The following is a 19652-nucleotide window of genomic DNA, read 5'->3' on the forward strand; positions in this document are numbered from 1 at the left end:
GCAGCTTCTTCTTTTTTTATTGTAATTGCTCAATAAAGAAACTTTGAATTTGGGCAGATGAAAAAGTGTCATCATACAACATATTCTTCCAGAAAATTATTGAGGGACCAGAATTGAAAATGCCATTGCATTTGTTATAAAACTGTGAGAGATTGAATTGACTAAACTTTTTCAAAGTCAATCAAGCATAACAATGCTGGAATTTCCCTAATATCTGTGTATAGAATCAAATCGTACAAACAGGGAATATTCTGCCTGACAGATCTACCTGATAAAAACCCTCTCTGATTTTATCTTATCACCAAATGCAAGACATTAGATTTGAGATACAGCTAGATGCTAATTCATAAACAACATTCGCCAGAGAAAGAGGTCACATTTCTTTTTTAAACAACGGCTGTCTTTACCTTCTAAACTATAGGTACCAGGGTATCAAAGTTATAATGCCTAATTTTTAAAGAAAAAGACATCTTTCCTGGAGTAGGCATATTCATAATTCAAAGACCCACACAAAGAACTTCAATTCTTCCCAAACATCCTTGAAAAATTCCAAAGTAAACCCATCCATTCCAGATTTAATGGCCTTCACATTTCTCAAAATTTGTTTTAATTCTTTGCAGCAAAGGACTTTTAAAAGATAATCTATATTAGTGTATCATTTAACCATGGAATAATGCATACTTTAAATTTCATTGCACATCCATTCCTTCATTATGTTGCCTTTTAAATAAAGAACTACAAAAATACATGTATGCTACTTCCCCCGATATTGCATGTTGTTGATTTCAAATCATTTAAATTTTTATCAACAAACTGTATGTAAAATATGTTTAAATTACGGCATTATACAAAGGTTTCCCAGGCAAGTTCAAAAAATATTTTGAGAACTTCTTCACCAAATATAGCCATGAAATTCAATATCAGGGGAGAAATACTTTTTCCAGTGTAATTTTATCCAAACTTTTCCTCTTTTCTTAAAACTCTTAATTCTGACATAAATTATTTATTCTGTTGTTTTCATATCAATGTTACTTCTAACTTAACTATATTTCTTAATTGTGTTTCCTTATTCTTACCTGATTTTTTTCCTTATAACTTGCATAATTTATAGTCTCACCTCTGATTAACATCATTAATATTTCAAATGCTTTCATGGGGGGGGGGGGGGGGGATGTCGCGCGAGCTACTGAGCTACTTTTTGTACCTTTTTTATTTTATTGAAGTGTGCAGCGCAATGCGACGCGACCACAATGCGAGTCGACAGAGCGATTACTAGTACCACACATTAATTTTTGTATCACTCGTGAACTCGTACTCCACTCCGATCGCGATCCGACTGACTGGCCGGGGAAACCCACGTGAAAATGGCGGAGTTCAGCGATACAAGCGACATCGACGAGTGGCGCTACGATTTGAATTCTCACGCAATTTTCCAGAAGTTGAGACAACAGAAGTCATGCATTCAAGATGATCCGAAAGTGCAGCCAGAGGGTCTCATGTTCGTGCACGAAGGACAGATTTTCGTGTGGGATAAAGACAACTCAAGCCTCTTGACAGCAAGTCTTCGTGATATTCTTGTGAACGACCAAACGTTGAACACGTTACAGGTAATGAAACTAGTCCCAGCCGTTGATATCGACGTTTGTATGTACTTTTGTGACTTGCTGTGTCTATCAATGTGTTGTGTGTAAATTTACCTGGTATGTGACTTGTAATTTATACACATCCCAGTCGCTGTGCATAGAAACCGACCACCCTCTACGATGATGGCATTTGTCTCGTGATTGTGCGTAAATTTACAGAACGAAAATGTACACACATATCATGGGACTATGTGCAACACTGCAAGCTATGCCGCATGTCAGTTCGGGAAACCCACTCACAAGGGGGGCCCCTCCTTATAAGTAACCCGTCCCCCTTATAAGTAACCCCGTCCCCCTTATAAGTAACCCCCGGGGCACCCCTTATAAGGAGTCTCCACGCTTTTTTGCAATGCAACGCGAAAATGAAAGGACTGCGGCAATTCGCTTGATTATGTCCATAAAGCTTCACAAGTTTCCTAGTTACTCACGAAATTTGAGCAAAATCGGTTTGAGGCATCATATCTAAAATCATGGATTTAAATGCGATGTCAAACGACCCATGCGAATGCTGAAATGCGAGCGATTACTGGCGCGAGTGTCGCCAGGCGCGGCGGCGCGGCAAATGCTTGAGTGCAGACGTGGCGACTGAGTACATGTACTCACTCGCCACGTCTGCACTCAAGCATTGCCGCGCCGCCGCGCCTGGCGACACTCGCGCCAGTAATCGCTCGCATTTCAGCATTCGCATGGGTCGTTTGACATCGCATTTAAATCCATGATTTTAGATATGATGCCTCAAACCGATTTTGCTCAAATTTCGTGAGTAACTAGGAAACTTGTGAAGCTTTATGGACATAATCAAGCGAATTGCCGCAGTCCTTTCATTTTCGCGTTGCATTGCAAAAAAGCGTGGAGACTCCTTATAAGGGGTGCCCCGGGGGTTACTTATAAGGGGGACGGGGTTACTTATAAGGGGGACGGGTTACTTATAAGGAGGGGCCCCCCTTGTGAGTGGGTTTCCCGAACTGATGTAGCCCGACCAGACACTGTTACGCTATGCGACGCTATGCGACGTACCATGTACAGCGACTGGGCTGTGTATAGTTATGCCGCATGCGATGTGCAATGCAATAAATGGTGTTTAATTATTCTTCTTCTGATTAAGTCTGTCTGCCTCCTTCAATAGACTGAAGATTCTTGTAGACTGTGTGCTATTTACATTATAATACAATTTATTTACAGATATTTACAAGCACATAGAAAATTTGATGAAAATAACTAGCCACTGTGATCAACCGTTAGACGGTTTCGAAATGATCCCACAGTCACAGATGGCGCTGAAACAATTTCTGACGACAGGGAATGCCAGTTCCTTACAGTTCTTGGAATGAGCGAATGGCGCGATGGCGATGCGATTCAGTTCTCGAGTATGGTACCTGATAGGAGCGTGGTTGCAAGGCTCTCGTCAACTGAATAGCCTGTTTGATAATATAGTCCTGTGCTGAAAGAGGAGTAGATTATTATGTATTTTGTACATCATAATGAGCTTGTCATTTTTTCTGCGTTGTTCCAGACTGGTCGAATCAAGTTCTCTGTAGCATTTTGGTGACACTTGAGGTGTTATGGTAGCGATTTAAAGTGAATCGCGCAGCTCTTCTCTGGACCATTTCCACTTGGTGGATTAGGTTCTTGGAAGATGGGTCCCAAACTGTGGAAGCATACTCAACAATTGGTGGAACCAACGTTTTGTAAGCTGTGGCTTTAACATGAGAAGATTTTATGCGAAGATTGCATCTTAGAAATGCAAGGACGTTATTGGCTTTATTGACAGTATTGTTGATGTGTTGGGTCCACTTCAAATCAGAAGTGATGGTTACACCCAAGTACTTCACGGATTCAACAGATTCAAGAGGGGCGTTATTTAGATGATACGTGTTGCACCTTTCCTCTTTTCCTGGATATTGTCAAAACCTTACACTTATCTGTGTTCAAAACCATCATCCATTTTTTCGCCCAGTCACCAATTTTGTTTAGGTCCTCTTGAAGATTTTGCGTATGATGTTGATTGTCAATGGTCATGTAGGAAATTGCATCATCAGCAAAAAGGCTAACCTTTGACGCTAGACCATCAGGCAAGTCATTAATGTTAAGCAGAAAGAGGCAAGGCCCAAGAACCGACCCTTGAGGCACTCCAGATCCTACCGCTATTGGAGAAGATTTAATACCATCCAAAACGACCCTCTGACTTTTTCCACTGAGAAAGCTTTGAATCCATCTCAGATTTTTTCCCCTGATACCGTAGTAGTCCAGTTTACGTAAAAGCCGCTCATGTCCAACCCTGTCAAAAGCTTTTGAGAAATTATCCATGATTATGACATCCGTTTGACGCCCTTCATCCAAGTTCTTGTGTAGATCGCTTGTGAAACCTAGTAATTCTTCACTGGGCTATGCTACCAAGTGAAATGAGGGGAAAACAAGTAGAAGAGATCTAAGTATTAGCTCTAAAGTACCTAAATTTAGCAAAATCGAATTAATGTGTGCTTTATATGTATTGTCAATACTCAATAGAGGGTTGAGAGCTAGGATGCGGATGGGGGTGGTCTGTTTCAATGCAACCGTTACAGGGCAACTTACTGAGTGCGGAAAAAATAACACCCCACACATTTAAAGCCGCCATCTAGAGTAGAGCACGTACCGGTACGTCAGATCGCATTTTCAGTGCATACTTGTGAATCCAGAGTATTTTCTCCACATGTGAGTAAAATTTCAGGCAAATTGTGAGATTATTCACGTTTCTATTGATAGAAAAAAAAGATAGGGTGTCGATGTGTTGGGGCACCCGACCGTACATCATATCATCACCAGGATGGTGCACAACAACAAAGCAAACACAAAGCGAACATGTCGATTGCATTGAGTGTTGATACTTGACATCATTTTTGTCACCTCAAACTCATTAGAGACAATCTTCATTAATTAGACTTCATGTCAATGTTGTCAATATTGACATACATAATTCACAACTTACTGAAAACGAAGATTATGTGCAGCGTGACCTTTAAAAGTGCAGCTCCGATCGAGTTAATAAATTGACGTTTACAAATATTCAATACTGAACTGAATGAAGCGCCTTTAAAGCACCAACAACAAGCATGAACTGGCAGTTTTCTTTCGATACATTGAAATTTCATTATATTGAAACAAATAAACAATAAAAATACATAAGGGTGGATAATGTTGCGGCCTGAATTTTTACTTCGTTAAAACCAGAGTGCACTGTATGGAAACAATAAGATGAGCATTATGAGACTCCAGAAAGTAATCTTACTTGTTTGTCAGTCTTATTTTTGTATCTTTGCTAAGACATACATACACTGTAAATCTAGAACCCTATAAAGTTAGACTGTGGTTGTGCAAATTATATATCATCCTCTCCACCAGGAACTGCTGTGCATCAGTGCTCCAATTTTTGAAGTCGAACACCTCGCCCTGAGTCCAACAGGTCAGCATGTGCTGCTTTCCGGGAAGCGAGGAGCCAGTGTCTTGGAGCTACCCAGGAGGCATGGTAAACACGGCCTGTTTGAGGGAGGCAAGGTCAAGATTAACTGCAGGTCAGAATTCCTCACAATTATTGCAGAGGTTTCCAGTGTGCAGTAATGACAGAAAAAGGAAAGAAAGAATGAATGGCAATGATAGGGTCATGCCATAACCCTTTAACCTCCAACTCTCGTAATGCTTGTGGCTGATGTTGTATGCTTGTTTGTGTGAGTGTCATGGGGTGTGTGGTAATGTATTAATTATGGTTCACATCATCCATACTCTGTACTTTGATTTCCATAGTACATTCTTTCATAACCAGTATGTCTGAGATTGTGCATCACATAAATGTCTTTCAGTGAGTAGAGGTTGACACTCCAAGAAGTTGCTAGATGCAGTGATAAAGGTTTATCATGATACGTAAAGGAAGTCTAAATTTTATGTATGTCATTGTGACACCTGCATGACAGACAGCACATAGCTTTGTAATTATTTATTAAATATTCAACATGGGCACATAATGCAACATGTTCACGATTTTGGTTCAGTGACAATGATGGTCATTTGTATTTATCATGTGAATAGGGTCACAGGAATAGCTGAGAGATTCTTCATTTCCAACTCCACTGTGACCTTGCTGAAGGCTGCTTGGTACCCTGGGAGCAGCACCGGCATGCATCTGGCTTTTCTCACCTCAGACAACTTCTTCAGGTGAGTCCTTGGTTCAGGGTTAGTGCTTGTTACATGTCACTCTGAGGAAGATGATTACCTGTATCCTTCGCAGTGACTGCCTCATAGAAAAGCCCTCAATTTGTTGTTGTTGTTTGTTTTTTCTATGCACTGTTGGTAGTCAACTCAAGAGGAAATTACAAGGGGCAATGAAAAGCTGGGAAGGGGTTCAGTTTGCTTTTACAGTGAGCAATGTATAGTATCCATTAATTTCTTGCAGAAAGATATCAAGTTGCATTTCAAAGGGAATTCTGTCCAGAGCATTAATTCATAGTCTTTTTCATGATGAGTTATATGTAGATAAATATGCTCACTGTGAAGATTGTGTTTCTTGAATCTTTGGAAAATGTGTTGCTTTATGCAATGAAAAACGTTGCTTTAAATTTGGAATGGAAATGACATTTCATAAATGCACTGTGTCAGTAAGATACCATATGGGAAAAATGAAAGGATTCAATGAATGTATGTGGGCAACATGGAGCCATAGCTTGGCTCTTTCTTGAAAATTGATAACATGTGTTCAATATTTGGGAATAATTATAATTAAGTCTTCTTGCACATGCTTACATTTAATATGTGTCATATTATCATGCCTCATCACCTTCACTGTCTTTAATACATTACATGGCTTTTAGCCACTAAAAGTTCTATAAGAACACTTGTGTAAAGATTTATGTCTTCCCCATTCCCATTTGTGTTATGTATAAGCCAATAAATCTATACAAGCAAGTAGACACAGTTACACGTACCACACACATGTATGTTGTCCTATTCATTGCAGGTTGTATGATACAAGGTCTCCGCTGAAGCCAGTCCAGACCCATCGTCTGGGCTCCCATGCCACCAGCTACGCCCTCTCGACCTCCCACTCCACCTTTGATGCAGCCCTGGGAGAGATCGCCATTGCCTTTGACTTTGGCCCTCCCTCGGAGGCCCCTCAGACTGCCGGGCGGGGCAGGGGCGGAGACCAGGAGGACAGTCTCATCCATCCGGTCTTCGTCCTCCGGGGAAATGGTGACATCTATGTGCTGAATACAAGCCTTACTGATGTCAGGTAGGAGTGAAAATCAGATATTGCACAGGGTCAAGCATTTTTATGCCTCCGCCACGTAGTGGTGCCGGAGGCATTATGTTTTCGGGTTGTCCGTCCGTCCGTCCGTACGTCCGTACGTACGTCCGTACGTACGTCCATCCGCTTTCGTTTACGCGATAACTTGAGTAATATTTACTGGAATTTTACCAAACTTGGTCCAAGTATGAAGTATGATGGGGCAATGATTTGATTAGATTTTAGGTGAAATCGGCTGAAGGTCAAAGGTCAAGGTCAAATCATGAAATTTATCCGTTTACGCGATAACTCAAGACTGTATGGAGCAAATTTCACCAAACTTGGTCCAAGGATGATGTATGATGGGACAATTAGTTGAGTAGATATTAGTGACATTGACAAGAGGTCAAAGGTCAAAAGGTCAAGGTCAAATGCTAAAAATGTTGCTATTTCCCCCATATCTATGCAATGCCCGCAGTTATTTTCTTGAAACTTAGTGTAGACATGTACTACTGCATAAAGATTCTCCAGAGAGAGTTTCATGTCATAAGGTCAAAGGTCAAAAGGTCAAAGGTTAGGTGAAAATGTTGCAATATCACTTTTCTCATAAATGGTTCAATGTATCTTCATGGAACTTGGTACATATGCTTGTACTGACTGGCAGGGATTATCTAGGGAATTTAGGGGTCATGGGTCAATAGTCAGGGGGTCAAAGGTCAAGGTCAACTCCTCAAAATGTTACTATTTCCCTCATATACTAGTATATGCAGTGATTGCATTATTAGTTTTAAAATTTAATATATGTACATGTATTACTTAATGGAGATTCTCTTGGAAATTTCCAGCCAGAAGGTCAAAGGTCAAAGGTTCAGGGTCAAAGGTTAGGTTTAAATGAAAAAAAAAAGATATATTTTGTACTGTAATTACACTCTTTCTTCATACCTTGAAAATTATACTCAATGCATAAACTTATAATAAGGTCGGTCAGAAGTTAAGTAAAAATTTTCAATTCCCCAAATATATGTACCTGCACTCTTTAATAGACAATTATAGCAAACCCAGTTCGTGGAAAGTGAACATTCAAGATATTTCTGATAAACCTGTTATTTCAATATTTTGCCAGTTATGTGAAACTGTCATCACACATTGTGAAGACATTGTACTATACACCTATTGGGAGAATCATGCATTATGGCGGAGGCATCAGTCGCCGTAGCGACATTTCTAGTTCAAAATTTCATGAAACTCCTCACCCTCACTAAATGTATGTGTGCATCTGCCAAGTCATTTTATCCTTTGCTGTATGATAGCTTTTAATTTATCATACCTAAAATCACAGATTTATTATTCATCACACTTGTTTTTGATGTTTTTGATGTTTTAAGATCTATAGAGCCCTCAACTCTTGTTGGAAAATATTCTATCTCCTATTTTGTGATCAGACAATCTCATTACATACATGTAGGATAAATGCCAGTTCGTGCTTGTACATCGTGAGCTGGAGACCTACAGAGAAATATTTTCCCCACCTCGGCATAAATTTGGAAATTGTTGAAGAAATTATTTTTTTTCACACCAACGGTGCTACTCTGGAGCACTGTACTGTGAACTATTCATATCATTTTACTCCAGAAAATCTTAGGATAATGATATCCAAACGCTTGGTTGCATCTCCCCTCTCATTCAGATTAAAGTAACCTATTTGAATCTCTTGGCAGCCGGAGTCACTGTGGAATAAACTAAAACTTTACATAACTTAATTTCGTTTTTATTTGATTTTGCTTGCCATACCATGGTGAAACTCATTGTTGATGATTGTAATGATAACTGAAACTCCCAGGTACTCCCACACCAAGCTGCAGGGACCCCTCACCATGCACCCTCCTGCAGAAGATAACTATGGCATGGATGCGTGCAGCCTGTGCTGTCTGGCTTCCAGTCCACCGGTCCTGGTCGTTGCCACATCCTCCGGTCTGCTCCATCACTGCATTGTGGTCGCTGGGGAAACAGAGGACAGAGATGATGCAGTATGTGTATTTCTTTGATGAAAACTTGATGTTTTACATAATGTATTCACCCATATGATTTAGTCGGAAAAACAAAGATGATAAGTAGATATTAGTAGAAATAAAAATCTACAAAAGCCAAATAGTGCTTCTGTTTCATTTCAATCAAGTGTGTTGAATGCTCAAATTTCTTGTGTCAAATTGACTAAATTGTTATCACATTTTGATTTTTTTTATTAACATGTGATATTGCAGCTGATCATCAGTACAGGATGCTTACACTATTTGTTAACTAGAATAGATGGTTATCATGTAGATACAAGAGACCCTATAACCTATAGGCATACAATAAAGCAAGAGAGTTTGGTATGGTTTCAGTGATTGCAACATTTAACCATTTAGATTTTATGTGGCTCCAACAGAACGTGGGTAATCACATACTTTTGTAGTAAAATGTTTCTACAGAAGTTCATCTAGAATAAGTCAGATATTTAATGTGTGGCATTCCTCATTCTTGGGCAACAGTTTTGTGTTGGAGAAATAGAGCAAGGTTTAGTTGGAAGTTTCATTTTGTGCTTTGCTTTAATTTGTTGTTGTTTTTTCTGTGTTAAACAATGGAATGCACTGTTGTATTCGTTTTCCAGTCCAGCATACACTCCAGTGATCTATCCAGCATCAGTTCCCTGGCCTTGTCCACGTCCTCATTCTCTCTCTTTGTCTACGAGACAGTAGAACTGACCAGATGTCCAGTCTCAGTGGATGACTACGATGGTGACATATCCTATCCCATCATGCTCCATGCAGGTAGGCACACTGTCTTCCAATAACGTTCTCTTGATTTGCATACTTGTGAATCCTCTCGGTTTGTATGCTGTCAGTGACAGCTCTGATTTTAGCAGAGCCAGCAAAACATTGTTTGTCTGTTGTATTCCTTATCACTTACATGTGTTTGCGGCCAAATGGATATCTGAATATGTGTCACTTATTTTATAATATTTTTTTTTTACTGTTAGTGTTCAGATTACTTGGGTACGCCCTAAAAGAAACCTCCCAAACCAGGGTTCTGCCAGTGACATCATCTGTCAATCATTGCTAAAGAATTGATATGATGAACAAAAGACATTGGAATGCACCTTTCCGTAGACTGACCATAACTTGCATGTTTCCATGTTGCTGCTGTGGTTAACAAAAGACATTGCAGGGATGAAGTGATGATCAGCATATTATGAATTAATACAAGTCAAGATGCATTTTCATTGCATAATTCCTTTAAACCAAATTGCAGCTCTGCAGATTGTAAACAGGAGTGTGCAGTGGTAAATATATAAAGTAAAGCATGAAAACAAACTGTTTTGGATGTGAATTTTATGAGGAACTCATATAATGTTCTTATCTCTTTGTTTGGTGCAGACATATCATGTGGTAAGAGGTACTTCTGCTCACACAGTGGAGGGGTGCACGGTCTGCTGCTACCATGGCTGGGAAAACTGGAAGAGTTCTGTCAAGATGGTAAATTTTAAACATTATGCTCCCATTTGCAAACACTTTGTAAACTCTATAAACTTTTTGTAAAACATCTTTTTTGATTGACTGCTGTTTTCACTAATATCCATTGATTTCAGTGATGTTATCTCATAGATTTCTCTGGTTAGCGATACCATATGTTGTTTTGTGCCTTTCAAAATGTGTAGATTGTATCGATATATTTATCCAATGTAACTCAAATTGTTTGTAAGGATAACCTACTCACCGAAGCTATTAAGAGGTTAAGCTCAGACAGCGTCACATGCCGTGTCCTGTAGGAAGCTGCACACTAAGTAATTATTTGTTTATCCCATGCACTTCTTGTTAATAATCTGTGAGGTGATCTATCACTTGGTCTGCTCCCACTTTGTCTAATAGCCATGTAGTCTCAACCCACATAGTCTAATCCCGTTTCGTCTACAACCAGTTCGCCTAATGATCATTTAGTCTAATTGCCACTTAGCCTCATTACCAGTTGGTCTACTTCCACATGGGCTATGCCCATTTCGTCCAATACCCACAGTTTATTAGACAAAATGGGAAAAAATCCAAGGACGCAAAATTGAAGTTAGACCATCTGGTCATTAGACGAAACGATGATCAGCCAAACTGGGCATTAGACCAAGTGAGGATTAGACCAAACGGGCATTAGACGAAATGGATAGTTGACCAAATGAGTTTAGCCATACTGGTGTTCGACGAACTGGGAAGTAGACCATCTGATATTACACCAAGTGGCAATAAACCATTTGTGATGGGCTGGTGTCTCAATCATCCACTTCACTCCTCTTTCTTCATCTCTACCATCCTCCAGAGGGTGCTGAGGAGGAGGACAGCCTTCAAGAGGTTGGTCAGGACCAGCCGTGTGTGGTCAGACACATGATCTGTACCATGCCTTCTGACACCTGGTGAGTGGGATCTATCTATGCTTAACCCTAACCAGAATGGTCGTGGAAAATGTCGAGTGGGGGGTTATTCACCCTCCCCCCCCCCTATCCCTTTTAGGGTTAAAGTGAAAGCATAGTTCTCATATGGCTGTAGAACTGGTGATTTATGCCCTAAGACCTCGTATCTACAAAGTGTCAAATGTTCAGGAGAGCCAAAAAACATGGTTGCCAAAGCACTGTGGCGAACAGGATAGCCTTTCCTTTGACATGCCGTGGTGGGTTCATTTTTGGAGTAAGACAGTTGAGATTTGAACAGGACATCACTTAACTTATTATTTGACCATTAATCCAAAAAAGTCATTTTCACCAAAATTGCAGATACAAGGTCTTGTCACCCCAGTGACGATATATATAAATGCATATGGAATGTGTGCAATAGTATACAAATGATGCACAGGATAGAGTGCGTTAGTGGAGATGTAGCGCACTCGAGGGTATTTACAATTGTGAAACATGCACGAGCATCTCCACTAACGCCACAAAATAATCCTGTGCATCATTTGTTTTATAAAATGGGTCGAAAACTAACAGCATTTTTCACGTACCTTTGTGGATCAAGATGTCCGAAGATGTTTGTCCCAAACATTTACGCACGTCGCACTCGGAAATCCCGCACATATAAGTACTGTACGTATAAGAGTATACGTACGCCACACATGTTATGCCAAAGTGTTATGCACACACGAAAGGCCGTCCGGCAGCCCGAACTAGAAGTTGTTTACAGGATTGACAGCGCGTATAGTAGCGCGCGACGCACTTGTAACAACTGATTGAGTGCGCACTGCTAGTGCAAACATTGTGACGTCGGCCGTGGATGTTAGTGAGAAATCAATACAAGCACACGTGACTCATTTCAGCGCTTCCAATTGGCTACATTCTTGAACCCATTTTATAATGCTGAATAATATAATTTCACTTGGGTAACGAAGTATGAGCCAAAAAGCTTCACCAGATGTACTACAATCTCAGAGCTTACCCACTCGTTGTTGCTACGTGATTTTTTTCATGTTTGATTACATCGATTACAATATATCTGGCCACAGCGGTATCTATTGCACGTGAGAGTGAATTGCCTGCTGGTTGTTGAGCATGCGATTCAATACTGCTGCTTGGACACAATTCCATCATCAAGTATTAGCAGCATGCTGCATACCCACATTACCATGCAGAGATGCACATCAGGAATAAAAGTCAGTATACTATAACAAATAGCTCATTATCCAGGCAACTCGCATCAGCCAGACAAGTTTCTTGGTAGAGCCTTCCGAAATATGGCTAGCAAATTTGAATTGGTGACAGATGAATTTTGAGCCCATACAAGTACTGTACTATGTTCTAACTTGGTGACACTGTCTGTGCCAGGGACTTCAGACTGTGTGTACAAGGGTGACTGATGAAGCTTTCTGTACCCAGTGGCACTCAAAGCACACAAAGGGTTGAAAACTCAATCAATGTCCTATGCAAAATCTATTTCCCACTCGCCCTAATGGATATTTCTGGCAAGTGCTCCAAACATATAACAATGAAGTGGTCATTCGTTGTACTTGCTCAACAATGCAGGTCGGTTGCCCTTGGCAAGTGAACATGGTGGGATTATAGTATCCAGCACAAGGCAGTTATGTCAATGTGTGGAGGACACACGGCAATTACATGATTTTACCATTCTTTTCTACACACACCGAATACTATGACATCAATGAAACGTACACCATATTATGTACTTGATAATACATCATCCCTCTACATGCACAGTTGATGAAATGATATCAGTGTCACTCTGAATATCATAATAAACTATCTTCAATCTTCATTTGAATAGTGAATTTGAAATAGTGATCTGCTCTAACCTTTTGAAAATATTCTTATCAAGGAAACATGTTTTTGTTAGTCAGCATCAAAATATGACTCTGGTAGAAATGGTGAATAACATGCATGTGCTGGAAACAAACAAATAAACAAACAAACAAACCAGTAAACACTGCTGTAAGGACCACGGGGAAAATGTAGAGTAATATCTGAAGACAGATGGCTGCAAAATCTGCAGTTGCCAAGACAGGCTTGTAGACGCAAAAGTGATGGTCTATAAAAGATTCACCTCTCTTCCCTTGAAGATATTGATGCATCAGAATGACTAATGCACTCTGAGATGCGATATGGTAGCATATTTTCCCCTTTCTCCATATTTCAGCCCTACCTCTCCTCCTCTTGGGTTGGCTGTCATAATGGATCAGTTGCTAGGCAACATCCTCCTTTGCATGACACAGACCAGAGAGTGCATGACCACGCCCTTATCGTGAGTATCTTGGCTCCTCTGTTTTCGTATGTTTGCAAGATTACATGAAACAAGATATAATTGTGTCTCTTTCATAGCATGTGAGCTATTGCTGGGGATATTTCATATACTTCTCTTTGCTTTTTTCTGGGCAGAGAATTACATCCTCTACAAATGTTTTTTAGTTCTTTCCTCAGTGCACCACTGCAAATAACTTCAAATGCTTTGAAGAAATATAGTTATGGCATCATAAAAGCTCTGATGAAGTTTTTGGAAAGGCATCGCTCTTTCACAGTCAGACAAAAGAAAACAATTGCATCAGCTATGATTTTATTTTCCCCTTTTAAGATTTTCTGTATTAAGGCCATTGAATTAAAGATTAAAATAGTTTACAAACTTGATTTTTTTTTGAGCTCATAAATATGATAATACTACTGTGTTAGACTAACTCCATGTATGAATAATATTGCTAGTTTCAAGCAAGCTTTTGTGATGTAACTTTCATTGTGTTACCAAGCATCATGAGGGCAGGAATATACAGATACTTGTACAATCAGTTACAGCATCTGTTGTACCATAATACCTGTTCATGTGCAAAACGTCTGGAGCATACGACTGTCAAGAGAAGGGAAATTTAGCGATAATGCAGTGTCAACACTATACTTTTCCATCATCTTGTGTAAGGAAGTTCTTCCAAATTTAATCTAGGGATATTGGCATAGTACTAGAGTCAAGTGGAGTGCTTGTGTTTGTGCCGAGTTTTCTTTCCCATTAGTGTATTCGTATAGAACGAGACGTGACATAACTTTGGACATGATTCATCAGATAACTGTGTACTCATGGCAAGACTCTACCCTCACAAAGTGGTCTTTTTTTTGTTTTTGTTTGTTTTTTGTTTTTGTTTGCCAGGCCAGTAGATGTGAAGACCCCACCCGCACTGATATCAGAGGGGCGGGGTGATGAGCCAGCCGTGTCCCCCCTCAGGCAGACGATGTCGGAACCATTCCATCATTACATCAAGCGCCTTCTTCAACGCAGCCACTCAAACCCTATACTTAAGTGAGTGTTACAGGGACTTAAAACAAACAAAATCCTGGTGTGGAATAGAATCATGTTAATTGCATTGTCCATCAGTTCCAGATGATCTGATGGAAAAAAAAAAATCCTCACTAATTTTTAGGAAACGGAATGGGATGGACAAAAATAAGTAACATTCAAGAGGATATAAAAGTGAAAATGAAATCCACTTCATCTTATGTCTCTATTGGTCTGTCATTGTGTGATTTTGATACAGATTCTACTCTGTCAACAGTATGCAAAATCAGCACTTTAAATAATGCATTTGACTTGAAGAAAATTTAGAAGGTTATGCAGGTAGTTTCCCAGCGAAATTCTCCATTTGTCACATTCAACTCGGGGAAAGTGTCCATGCCATTCCAACTGGTAATTGATGGGCTAAAGATGAAGCAGGTTTTAAAATGATATGGATGCTACATGTGAAGAGTTTGTGAACAACTTTAAAGTAGCTACAGTTGTAAGCTTTTAATTCGTTCTGCTCATCAGAAAGATTCACAAGTCAAGTCATTACAGTAAGGGAGGAAAAGAAAACAATTAGAGATACCGCCTTCAATATTTGGTAGTCGGCAGGACTCCAAAGACAGTGTAGAACTCCATGAGTGGAAAGCTTTACGACATGATGGTGTAAGGAACCACCTTTTGGGAGCTGATATCAGTTTATCAGTGTCTGTTTCAATCTATTATCTCCAATAGTATGATTGTTACTTTGGCAGTAATAGTGTTCCCTAAGATTTGACATTTGAACAAAGAATCAAATGACGGCAGGAAGACAAGCTTATTTGTTTGTTTGTTTGCTTGCTTGTTTTTACCATAAAAAGATCTAGTATTGTGCTATTTCTTTTAAGCACCAATGAATTGCTACCTTAGTTTACCAGCCTCTCTCTTTCCTGATATCAAAACACCAATTCCCAAGGGAAAAATGAGAGAGTGATTTTATTGTCAATGAGTGCTGAGTATATATCATGGCCACTGTCCCTCTCCCCCCCCCCCCCCCCCCCCCCCCCCTCTCACCATCTCCCAGGACCAGCTCCAAGACCCAGCTGGGTCTGGAGGAGTGTTTCCAGCTGCTGCTGAGAGCCACCAAGACCCTGAGGGAAGAGTACATCCACCGCCAGGACACTGTCAGGGAGGAGATGGAGAAGAGGTGAGACCATCTCTATGGCAATTCTTCATTCATTTCTTCATTCATTCATTCATTCATTCATTCATTCATTAAGTTTCCACACAAGTTACAGTTGTAAAGTCAACCTTGCCTAAGTCAAATCAATTTAGACTGAAGAAATAGCTTCAACTTACAGAAAATTTGACTTATGAGGGATTAAAATCAATAGAATATAAAGAGAAGAGGACTTGGAAAAACCTTTGACTTAGGTGATTATTAGACTTTTGCGAGGTTGACTTAATCAAGGTTGACTGTACATGTACAGATCAGTGAATAGTAACAAATATTTTAAAATTATTCACAGACTGGCAGTGATATTTCATGATATAGAATAGATTAAGATTGGTGCAGAGGATATCAATTTCATGTTGGAAAATTAAGATAATTTGCAGGGGAACCTACAGAAAAGCAGATTCTTGCAGGGATAGTGCCCCATTAAAGAATTCGATTGCACTGCACACAAGAGTAAATATCTTGACTAAAAATGGCTCAATTTAAAGAAAAAACAAGACAAGCAATTTACAAGTATGACATTGAAAATTTAATCAAAATGGAATTAGACACAAGGAAGTTATGAAATGTAAGAGAGTACCAAATATATTTTACAAAACAGTACTCAAACAGTTCATATGAATATGGGAATGAGTGAGCTGATGATGTCATCACCTCACAATTTTCAGTAGATCACGACCAAACAACTTCTGAAAAAAAAATCCACAATAAAGAGTAAATTTCAATATTTGGGATTGGTTTAGACAAGGTGGTAGTGTACTGGAGATCGATTTGCAGGGAAGGGCGAGTCAGGGATCTTATAAGCTGTGCATAGAAATGGACACGTTTTCACACACCTGCACTCCACTTGCAAACATAAACACTAACATGCACACATTGTAAAAACGTGGCCTGGTCATATTTACTGATTGTTGTGAGGGGTGGGTGCAGGCCTCCACTTTGACAATGATGAGGCAGTTCAGTGTAAGTGCAAAGAAATTCATGGGCTTATTCTCATTGTCACCTGCTGTCTTTGCATGAATACATACTGGGAAAAAATGCCATTGTACAATAACATATACACTACTCTAGTTGCATTTGAAATAGAGTTACAAATTTGTATTCCTTAAGAGACCTGTCAATGGTAAACTTTCTAAAATCTTGTGTGGTGATTCTGAGTGATAACCACAGAGTTTGTGTGTCCACATTCGGACTAAACTTCTATCCTACGCACTCATTGATGTAGGGTGAAGATCCTGAAGCAGCAGAAAGAGCAGCAGCTGGCCGACATCGCCGAGTGTCAGCAGTTCAAGGCGGAGATCAGCAGGAAGGCGGAGAAGCTGGCCGAGAGGCACGGTGATGCTGAAGAAAAGCAGGAGGAGCTCATCAACAGGTCAGAACTCTGGAGCTGCTATACCATTACAATATCCACTGGTTAAAAATGATGATGTGGTGATGGTAATGATAATGATGACAATTATGATTATGATACAGTGATGATGAGGATGATGAGGATGAGGATGATGATGATGGTGATGATGGTGATGGTGATGATGATGGTGATGGTGATGATGGTGATGGTGATGATGATGATGATGGTGATGGTGATGGTGATGATGGTGATGTTGATGATGGTGATGGTGATAGTGATGACAATAGTGACGATGGTGACAGTGGTGACGATGGTGATGATGATGATGATGGTGATGGTGATGATGGTAATTTTTTAATCAAGTTTGTTGTTGATGTTGTCATTATGATTCTTCTGTTGGTGTGGTGGTAGTAAAAGTAGCAGCAGTAGATATAGGAGGAGCAGTGGCAGCAACACTGCTGCAATTTGTGCTGTACTTTACACATTTTATTCAAAATAGAACAACATTCTCTGAAGTAAAATCTCTTTATCATTGATATGCATTGAATTAGTAATGCTCATAAATCATGTTGAATCATTAATTTGAATTAAATTTTAAGTAATGCATGCAGCAGCTGTATTTCTGTCACTGATAGCTTTCACTAGCTTGGGCAGGTGCTAACTTACATGTCTGTCTGTCTGTCTGTCTGTGTGTTTGTTTCAGGGTTGGAGTGGTCCTGCACACCTTGCAGAGCCAGCTGCCCATTTTGTCCGAGGCTGAGCAAAATATGAGGACAGAGCTGGAGTCGCTGACCGACAAGATGGACCATCTCAAGAAAGCTCTTGACCAGGTAACCACTTTCTCAAATCCTGTGTGTTGTCTTCATTTACATAAACACACGCACACACTGGCAAATAGTAAAAAACAAAACAAAACAAAAGACATCTGTTGTTCCTTGTCCTGAAATATTTGATAAAATTATGCTGAAGACCAGTTGTTTAATCAGTAGAGATTACTACATACCATGAAGACTGATGTAACGGGAAATTCCTTTGTACTGTGCCATCAGTTTTTCTGTCCCATGGCAGACCCTTCTTCTCCCCCCCCCCCCCCCCCCCCCCCACTTCCTACACTCACATATTTATATGTATGTCGTAGAATTGAGTTTGTCTTTGGGTGTTTCATGATTTAATGAAACACAGATTAATTTGTTTGACAGCTCTAGACTGTTATGGGATCATCGTCAAAATATTAAACATTTTCTCATGCTCTCAGTTTCTGGGGATGTGTACTGTAAGAATGGATATATTGGCACGAGTAATTTTTTTACGCTCGGCTAGGTGAGATGAATTTCCCATGTTTTAGATTCTGCAGAATCAGGACATAGGTTGCCGGAGCATGTGGCATGTAAAAATATTTGCGTGCTTTTGTTTGCGCACCATCTTCTGGTTGCAAGAAATTTGTGAAAGTTTTCAAACCACAAAACTGTCCATGTTCATTGTATTTTAATCCCAAAAGTTGGCATCCACCAATTACAGACTTCTGATTTTGCTTATCTATTCTATGTGTGTGTGACCTTTGTAAGGTGAAAGCCAAGAAGAAATATCAGGATAAGTACAAGGAGAAAGAGAAGCAGATCAGCAACACACCAGCACTGAGTCAGAACCAAGAAAAGAATCTGAGAAAGATCCTCACAGAACAGTAAGTCCTGCATCTTTCTCATAAATCTGAAAGATTTTTTTTAATGGTTCAATAGATTCACAGGCCTGAATTAGCAAAGCTTTTGGTCTCAAATGAATCCATGGTTTTTCATTTAGTCCATGGACAAAATTTCAGTTACCTTTGTGAATTCCAGCCACTTATGTTTAAAGTATCTACAGTCACACCTGCATTAGCAATCATCCGTCTACAATGCCACCAACAAAAATTGATTAACCATGTGATTATGCAATGCAAAGAAAGAAAAATGTCTTGATGATATACTCATAAACCATGTACAGTGTAATTAGGTGGTTGAATCAGTTGATTGTGTTGATATTTTGTGTTGAGAGAAATAATAGAATATCATACTGAGAGGTGTTGCTTAGTTTTTCCAAGAAGTTATTGTGTTATGGTCTCAAAGACACGTGGTCTTCTTGTAGTTACAGTGTACTTGCTTTGGTTATAATTGAAACAAATTTTATGTCATAAAACATTCCAATGAAATAAAAAAGAAAATGGAATATTATATGTCAGTAGTTGAATGTATAACAGATCCTCAACTCAAGTGAACAATTTGTCAGTTGCACAAAGTATGATTTTTTTTTAAAACCTGTCACACATATTATTTTGGCCTTTTTCATTTGATGTCTTCCCCACAGAACGGAAGAGATCTCATCTCTCATTGCAGAAGTGCAGAATCTGGCGACAGTCGTTGGGCCTTGA

General features: G+C 39.6%; 1 protein-coding gene across 1 annotated transcript; it reads left to right on the plus strand.

Annotated features, from left to right (window-relative positions):
- Window positions 1-1364: 1364 nt before the first annotated feature.
- On the plus strand, window positions 1365-19652 carry LOC139721896 (nuclear pore complex protein Nup88-like). Its single transcript, XM_071633217.1, has 15 exons — window positions 1365-1607; window positions 5025-5194; window positions 5706-5831; window positions 6631-6903; window positions 8738-8924; window positions 9548-9707; window positions 10314-10412; window positions 11242-11335; window positions 13563-13667; window positions 14556-14705; window positions 15745-15867; window positions 17123-17269; window positions 17952-18078; window positions 18814-18929; window positions 19589-19652. Exons 1-15 carry the CDS (start codon window positions 1365-1367, stop codon window positions 19650-19652), a joined length of 2184 nt encoding a protein of 727 aa, XP_071489318.1.

This window comes from Diadema antillarum, unplaced genomic scaffold, assembly GCF_040938485.1.
Source record: "Diadema antillarum isolate AM-2024a unplaced genomic scaffold, OU_Dant_1.0 scf00000151, whole genome shotgun sequence".
NCBI lineage: Eukaryota > Metazoa > Echinodermata > Echinoidea > Diadematoida > Diadematidae > Diadema > Diadema antillarum.

What these genes read in the sequence shown, in the direction of transcription:
- LOC139721896 (XM_071633217.1), top strand. Translation starts at nt 1,365, where the DNA reads ATGGCGGAGTTCAGCGATACAAGCGACATCGACGAGTGGCGCTACGAT. An exon ending in ACCTCAGACAACTTCTTCAG is followed by an intron (nt 5,832 to 6,630) that starts GTGAGTCCTTGG and finishes TATTCATTGCAG; the next exon opens with GTTGTATGATACAAGGTCTC. An exon ending in TGCATGACCACGCCCTTATC is followed by an intron (nt 13,668 to 14,555) that starts GTGAGTATCTTG and finishes TTTGTTTGCCAG; the next exon opens with GCCAGTAGATGTGAAGACCC.